Genomic DNA, 7,794 nt, shown 5'->3' on the forward strand with positions numbered 1-7,794 from the left:
ATTTCCCAGGAATAAGAATTAGACCGAATGAGCGGCGAACACTGAACGCCGCTCGGAAAGCACGGCGATTAAAAGGAGTTTGGGGGCAAAATCAAACCTAAATATGTGACAACAGGCACTTTAGGCTTTAATGGTGGTCGAATAAAGAGTGACAGGACATACTGGAAGTCGATGGGGAAGTGTATATTTCATAGAGTATACTGTGTGAATTGAAAGTTGCAGTTAGTAGATCGGGGGAAGTTTTGATTGCACAATGTGCTTTGAGCCAAACGTCCTAATTCATGGCTGTTTCACACGCCGTTTCACACACACACACATTAATCACACACATTAATCTGTATTCAATCCGGGTCCGGGCTGACCTTGAGCGTTTCACCTGAGGTATGCGCTTTGCATCCATTAAGTCGATGTGGTGTAAAACCATCTCACAGCATCAGCGTGAAGTGTCTATTACCACCGTCTTATTTCCTGTTTATATGGCAACTGCCTCAACATCCTGTTTTTAATTACTTCTCTCCAGCAGCAGATGCTTCTCACAGCAACCTGCTGTGGATTACTCCCCTGAGAACTAATGTGCTGTGACAGACCCCACTTTTCCAATCAATAACTCGCCCTAAATCTGCCATCTCTCTGCCTGCCAAACACACTCCCACTTCTAATGGCACATCATTTTCTTTAAGGGGGTGTAATTGCAGACTGTGGAAAGCTGTAGCCCTTTGTGTTCCAACCACGCAGATACTGTAAAGGAATCTAAAGTACAGAAACCGAAGCACACGGGCGACACAGGAAGTGATGGGGGCTTTACACTGCAGTTCAGTCTCGCCACCATTTTCATCACATTAGCATTTGAGAAGGCATTCACTTCCTCCTTTTGGCAGATAAATCTTCACAAAGTCACTTTCGCTTCACCAAACCTGTTGGTGTAAGCGTGTCAAGATGTTGGTTTGATTTCAGTGGTGAGTTTGTTTGTTTTTTTTATTTATTGTCCAGGCGTAGCTACTTGATGTGTCTCACATTGTAGTTGTGGGGGGGGGAGTACCGTGTGAGTTTGTCTTGTGTTGCTAACTTTGACCACGAAGGGATTTAAATGAGCTGCTTGCTTCTTGCCACGCCGTTACAGTATTGTTTTTTTTAATGTCATGGGATGTCCCATAATTCACTTGACACACAATACATGTTACAATACAGCTGGGGAATGTGTGTGTCTGTGTTTGTGTGTGATGTTGAATGCAGAAGTCACGTGATTTCTTATCAAGGTCACTTTTCACAGCATCGGTATCTGAGGATCATAAAATCGCTCCTCAGCATTCTTTGCTCTAACCACAACACACTTTTGTTTTTTTGATTTATTTTTTTTTATTTGTGCATTGCGCACTTTTCTAACGTGGGACGTACCCTTACGTCTGGGCTGACATTTGCTCTTTTTTCCCTTCCTCAATTGCTCTGAGAGCAGCTGCATGGCTTTTTGTTAAAAATAAGTATTCAAATGACCAACAAGCTTGTTCTGCAAACTGTAAAGTACACACATGTCCTTATTTAGAAGCGGCCTCTGGCTATTTTAACCGCGGCGTCTGGAGACCTGATTCCTTCCTACATTTTGTTTTTCAAGCACAGAACCTATGATGACTTTACAGAAAGGACAAATCACAGTTTTATGCTGTTTTATGATGTTCTATGATGTTTTCTCTGTTTTTTTTTTTCTCTTAGGTTGCTCTCATGTGGACCGAGGAGGGATTACTTCCACCTAATGTTCATAGGTCAGTTACATTCTTAGTTGCTAGTTCTTATTTAAGTTAAAACCACAGTCTTTTCACTTGTGTTTTTGTCACTGTAAGTTATAGAATTAATCAGCTTGATGTAGTTGATCCTCGAGGTTTTGGTGTATCAACTGGCCAAATCATAAAAACATGAGGGACGTACAGACCAACATGACTTCCTGTGTTCTGTTATTTACAGCATGACAGTGGATCTAAACTCGTCCAACATGTCTGTGGTGTCTGAGGCAGCTGTGAGGCCGGAGCAGGGACCGGTGGAGTACCGCATCTCAGGCCTGATTTTCTACTGCGTCGTCTTCGTCATAGGAGTCGTAGTTAATATCACTGCTTTATGGGTGTTTGCCCTGACCACCAAGAAGAGGAACTCAGTCACTGTCTACATGATAAATGTGGCGGTAGTAGACCTCACCTTCATCCTGCTGCTTCCCTTCAGGATGGTTTACCACCACCAGGACTACTGGCCCTTTGGGGATCTCTTCTGCCGCATCAGCGCGGCTCTCACCATCTTCTACCCCTGCATGGCCCTGTGGCTGTTCGCTCTGATCAGCGCCGACCGCTACATGGCCATCGTCCAGCCGAAGCACGGCAAGGAGCTGAGGAACGTCCCGAAGGCTGTGGTGGCCAGTTTAGGGGTGTGGCTCATGACCTTAGGCAGCACCGTGCCTTTGCTCTTCTCGGAGAAGGACCCCGATCGCATCTCCAACTTCACCACCTGCATCAAGATGCAGGACATCATCTACATGCGCCACGACAACCCCGTCAACTTCGTACGACTCATCTTTTTCTTCCTGGTCCCCATATGCATGATGATCGGCTGCTATTTTGTCATCGTGGACAACCTGATCCACGGCCGCACCTCCAAACTCAAACCCAAAGTGAAGCAGAAGTCCATCCGGATTATCATCACGCTCATCATCCAAGTGTTGGTGTGCTTTGTGCCTTTTCACATTTGTTTAGTGCTGCGTTTGGTGGGAAGAGGCGAAGACGGGGGGTATAGCACAGGGGCGGTCTTCACCACTTTCCTGATGAACCTAAGCACAGTGTTGGACATCATCCTCTATTACATCGTCTCCAAGCAGTTCCAGGACCGCGTGATCAGCGTCATCCTGTACAGGAACTATCTCCGGAGCGTGAGGCGGAAGAGCAGGCACACTCACACGGGCAGCATCAGATCAATGAGCAACCTGACCAGCGCCATGATATGAAACTTCAGTCTCACGCGGCACACTGATACTGTACATACTGTGCACTCCTTCGGCACAACGCAACACCGAATGCTTCGCCGTGTGCGCGGCTGATTATCAGAAGGATCAAAACTTGCAATTAATTTTCCGAGGAGCAATTTACACTCACAGTATGGGAGTGCTGCTGTTGTGGCAAAAACATCTGTGTTCAGAGCTGATTGACTCACCCATGAGACTTGAGATGTGTGTGTGTGTGTGTTTTTTTTTTTTTTCCCATGCATCTTTGCTCTGGTAGACAAAGCACGGGCGGCTCAGGTGTGATACAGGCAGGTGAAAATAAAGCTCATCAACATTTACTGGTAAAGCACAGCCCACGGTATCTGTGCGTTAGCTTTGTTGTGCACAAACACTGCAATTCTTCTCACACGTCTCTGTGTCTGCCAAGAACTATATAAAGGCCCTGACAGCCTCTGCGGGGGGAAACCTACAGGAAATGATAGTGGGTTTCTTAAAGGTTGCAGCTTTTGTTTGGCCACTGTGTCTGGTTTTTTTCTTTTCTTTTTTTTTTTTTCTCTCTCTGCCTCTGTAGCACCTCGCTCCTACAGAGGAGAAACGATGAGGCATCGGCGTCGGTGCTGCATGATGTCACACGTACGAGGTGCAAATGAAGTTTGATGTTTGACTGGTTTAATTTCATATTGGTGGAGTTTTAGTCACTTGATACAGGATATAATTAGAGCACGCACCACAAGTTGTTGTAAATTTACTGACCAGGTGATGGCAGCATGGCACAGCTAGATCCCCGTCTACCTGCAACCGCACAAAACTGAGCCTTATTTAGTTTTGTAAAGTTAACACTGAAAGATGTTATTTTCTCTGCTTTGATGCTCCTTAAATACTTCTCTTGTACTCTTACTCATTACAATTAGCTTTTTTTAAAAAAAATAAAATGTTTCAGGTGTCATTTCTGTGAAACAATCCTTCCACCCCGTCGCACGGAGCAGTTAACAACACTCATAACAGCCTCCTCCAGCGAGAATCCGACCAAAGTGTGTTTACAGTGCAATGCGAATAGTATTGATCAGATGTTAAATGATTCAGTCGCTCGGAGTGCATTTACAGTAACGTGCTCCAGAGATGTCAGGGAGGCTATTTGCTAGATTTAAAGCCGCCTTAACCTTAAAAGAGAAAAACCTTTCGTGCGCGGGGGATACTTCAGTGTCAGGTCTGTGCTGCGAGCGCCGGGCGCCGAGGTGCAATTTATCCGCCGTTTGCGCCTCCGATGACGGACGAGTGACTGAATGCGTGACAATTCCGTGTCTGTGACGAGGACGGGAGTGCGGGGAAGAGGAAAAAAAAAGACCCGTGTTTGAATGATTTTGATAGGCGCGCTGCATGAGCATGCAGCACCCAAGAGTTTGGTTGGTGCTGCAAATTGCAAAAGAGAAATCAACACAAGTTTGAAGTGCATTAGACGGTAGGGCAGTGCTGATGGGTAACTATGCGGTGTCTCTTTCAACTAGACAGTCAAGGCACCATGTGATGTAACCACACGCGCCGTTGCAATTCTCAGAACAGTTATATGGCTGATCAATCGCCGTTTGTGATTCTTTCCTCACGCTGCAGAAACACAGACTTAACTAAAGAGAGGTTTAAAGAGAGGCACAAGTATTCTCACTGTGAAGGGATACACCGCACCCTGAGTACATATGGTGTCGGGATGACTGGAAGCGGCCCGTACGATACAGAAGGGGTAGATTTACACTGTGTTAAATGCAAGAAGTACAAGATTTTCATCTCACAGAGAATTCTGGGAAGTGCAGTTCATCATACGGTGAAAGGTTTATTGGCCGGCGGACCACGAGCGGATTTATAGCCCAGAGGTCAGAGGTCAAATGAAACATCAGAGGGTCGTCTATCTGTCCCACCTGTTAGGCATCAAAGAGAAACCCAGCCACACCGCTCACAGCAACTGGCATTTAAAACAATTAAGTTTCCTGTCAAGTCCCTGTGATGAATTATCCGGAAGCTTTACCCGCTGTAATTCTAAATCTTCCCAACAAGTGCCTTTGTTGTAGAGAAATTAATGAAAACAAGATTGTCTTTCATAGGAGCTGATCTAACAGCGCGACAGCCAGCTGCTCTTCTTTGGGAATAAAAACAGTCAGCATTAAACACAGCTCACACAGAATACTTTTTTTTTTTTCCTCCTCCTACCACTCGTGTGGAAAACAAATCAGGCGGCAGGCGCACTGGCCATCTGTTTTGTTATTTGATATGTGTGAATACATGTTGTAATGACTTTGTTTGTGAATCACTCTGCGCGGCAGAACACACGAGAGCTCTCGAAGTGCTGGAGTGTTCAAAGCTAATCATATAATTGGACACAATAGTCGATGACAAATGGAGACGCTCGGAGCCAGCCAGCTGGGGAAGTGAATATGTAATCATTGTAAAATCATATCATTTTTGCATATTTGAAGACAGCTTAATAGAGTTTTGCGTGTCAGCACACCACCGAATGATGATCAGAGACAGTGTCGCCGTGTTTGTTTCCCCAAGCCGCGCTTTGTTGGACTTATTTGTCCTTATTGCGATTAAAAGGGTTTCTCGAGCGTTTGCGTCTCGCGCGTTCGTTCCGCGTACGGTTGTATCGCGAGGGCTGAAGCAGATTTGGGACAAATGAGCCCCCTCTGAAATAAACAGCCTGCAGCCATGATTCCCAACCAGGCGCTGCTTCTACTCCAGGGGGTCTTTCTCCAGTTGCCAGGAGGGGGGGAGTACGCGCTGAACGGCGGCGGAGGGGGCTCGTCGAGTTTAAAACACAGAGATGGAGCGAAAATATACACTTTGTAACACCTGTGTTGCGACTGAGAGGGTGAGAAAAGAAAACGAAGCGTCTGAAAAGCGCTCCTTTTGCCCATCCAAGAGGTAAGTGCAAACTCCCAAAATGCACCGTGAGCGACGTAAAAGCCGCAATCGTTGTGTTAAATCATCCCGAATCCAAAACAGAAACTGAACATGCTGCACTTCTGTTTGAAGCTCGGTTCCCTATACATTTACTATACCATTAGTCTTCATATTGTTCCCATTAAGAGAGCACGAGGACATGAAAGAGAGCCCATAATGTTATATAGATATTGTACACATCCAACCTCAGCTGGGCCTCCTCGTCTACTGTACGGCATTAGCGGCGCGCAGCTGCCTGCATTTACATCATTTAGCGTTTCTCGCAGGGCACTTTAATACACTGAACCTCTCCCCTGGTAAACTTTACAATAGGATGTTGAAGGATACTTCTGGACTGCCATAGGAAATGAGAGGCACATGTGCGTGGATGTAGCGGTGCAACAGTGGGGTCCCCCCCCCCCCCCCCCCGCCATCTCCCCAACCCGCCCGCCCCGCCTCTCCCAGCCCCTCCTGTGATGCTGAGCTTAAGGGCTGCACAATGAGACTAATGGATTCCTTTTGCAGAGAAAACTGGGTTAAGCACATGAGCCATTGTTTTTTTTATCTGCGGTAAATGTACGGTGTTATCGTATGTACAGTAGGAGCCGTGTGAGGTATTCCTTCACATTTAGCAACGATAGCCCTTCAGAGGTAATCTTTTCCTCTGGCAATCTACTTCTACAGTGTCTTTCGTCTCCATTAAAAGGAGATAATCTACTGCAAGAGTTTCAAATGCTGCCCAACTGACTCCAATTGACCCTGTATTTAGCAGGGAACCGGAGAAGGAGAGGAAACGTATGGCCTTGATTACAGCTGTGTGTCTATTTTAGCAGATTGTTCTGTTGCTGATTCACACACACACGTAGCCAGCCGCCATTAGCACGTATAAATAATGTAAAGCCCTCATCCCTTTCTGTGTGTGTGTGTGTGTGTGTGTTTTATTTTTTTTTTCCAACTCAGCTAAGTGCCTGCATGGAAACCTTGGACTGCCTGACTCCTTGTCAGTTTCTCCATAGATCAGAATAAGATTTATTTTTAAGTCTGTGTAAAGCGGCGTGTTCTTGACAATGTTCCTGCTCAATGCATGTGGGAACGTTTTTTTTAATTGTATCACGTGAAGTGGAATGGGAGCTCCGGTGGGGACCGTGTCAGGTCGTGTTAATATTTAATCCGGTCTCACTCCGGTTTTCCTCATGATCCGCGGCGTCGTACGGGCAGGATGAGAAAGGCACATTACAAGGCGGATAAAGAGGCCCGAATAAAGACGTCGTGGCTTCGGGACGCGGTCACACTCAGAGTGCAGTGTTGTGAAAAGCCCGCGAAGACGCTATTGTGAGATCCCTCTTGAGCCCCTCTCTCCTCTGCCGGGGCCACAGTGCAGCGCTCCCTGAACGGCGAGCGATATTATGGCGGCTAATGCCCCGGCGCACTTATTTCAGCTGATGTGCGTCGAAAAGAGAGCTGACTGACGAATTCAGCGCACAAGGAGGTAGAGAGGATAGAAGGGAGGATGCAGCCGGTGAGAAAACAGAGTGAGAAAAGGAGGAATGGGAGGAAGGAGGGGGGGGGGGGGGAGGCCTTTCGCTTCCTCTGTGTGCACGTCACGTCTCCTCTCCCCGAGCTCAATTACAGGATTGATACTCAGAGAGGAAACTTCATCATGTCGTACAGATGTCTTCACTGGAAGAAAGAGGGAGACGATGCATGTTGTCATTTAACGTGACATGGTCTGCGTTCATTCAAAACAAACCAAATGAGAAACAGTTGGACTATAGATTTCATTAGAGGCTAATAATACGTACGGAGCACCGGGGGAACTCACGGAAAGGGGGAAGACGACTTACTGACGTGAGGGCTGAACCGGAGGTCGCCGCGCCTGTTCTGGT

The 7,794-nt window shown here is 46.7% G+C and overlaps 1 protein-coding gene across 2 annotated transcripts; it reads left to right on the forward strand.

Moving 5' to 3' along the window:
- Positions 1-301: 301 nt before the first annotated feature.
- gpr18 (G protein-coupled receptor 18) lies at positions 302-4,081 on the forward strand. 2 transcript variants are annotated; one of them, XM_084544095.1, is made up of 3 exons: positions 302-956; positions 1,708-1,757; positions 1,957-4,081. In XM_084544095.1, exons 2-3 carry the CDS (start codon positions 1,717-1,719, stop codon positions 2,978-2,980), a joined length of 1,065 nt encoding a protein of 354 aa, XP_084400221.1. In that variant the 5' UTR covers positions 302-956; positions 1,708-1,716; the 3' UTR covers positions 2,981-4,081. The 2 variants fall into 2 exon arrangements, with proteins under 2 accessions (XP_084400221.1, XP_084400222.1); XM_084544096.1 differs by lacking the exon at positions 302-956 and having other exon boundaries at positions 1,066-1,757.
- The last annotated feature ends 3,713 nt before the right edge of the window (positions 4,082-7,794 follow it).

Source organism: Chelon labrosus, assembly GCF_963514085.1.
Source record: "Chelon labrosus genome assembly, chromosome: 5".
In the NCBI taxonomy this organism is placed as follows: Eukaryota; Metazoa; Chordata; class Actinopteri; order Mugiliformes; family Mugilidae; genus Chelon; species Chelon labrosus.

Excerpts from the sequence above, each read along its gene's own strand:
- gpr18 (XM_084544095.1), top strand. The coding sequence starts at position 1,717 with ATGTGGACCGAGGAGGGATTACTTCCACCTAATGTTCATAG. Across the intron at positions 1,758-1,956 it reads CTTCCACCTAATGTTCATAG|CATGACAGTGGATCTAAACT; the intron begins GTCAGTTACATT and ends TGTTATTTACAG.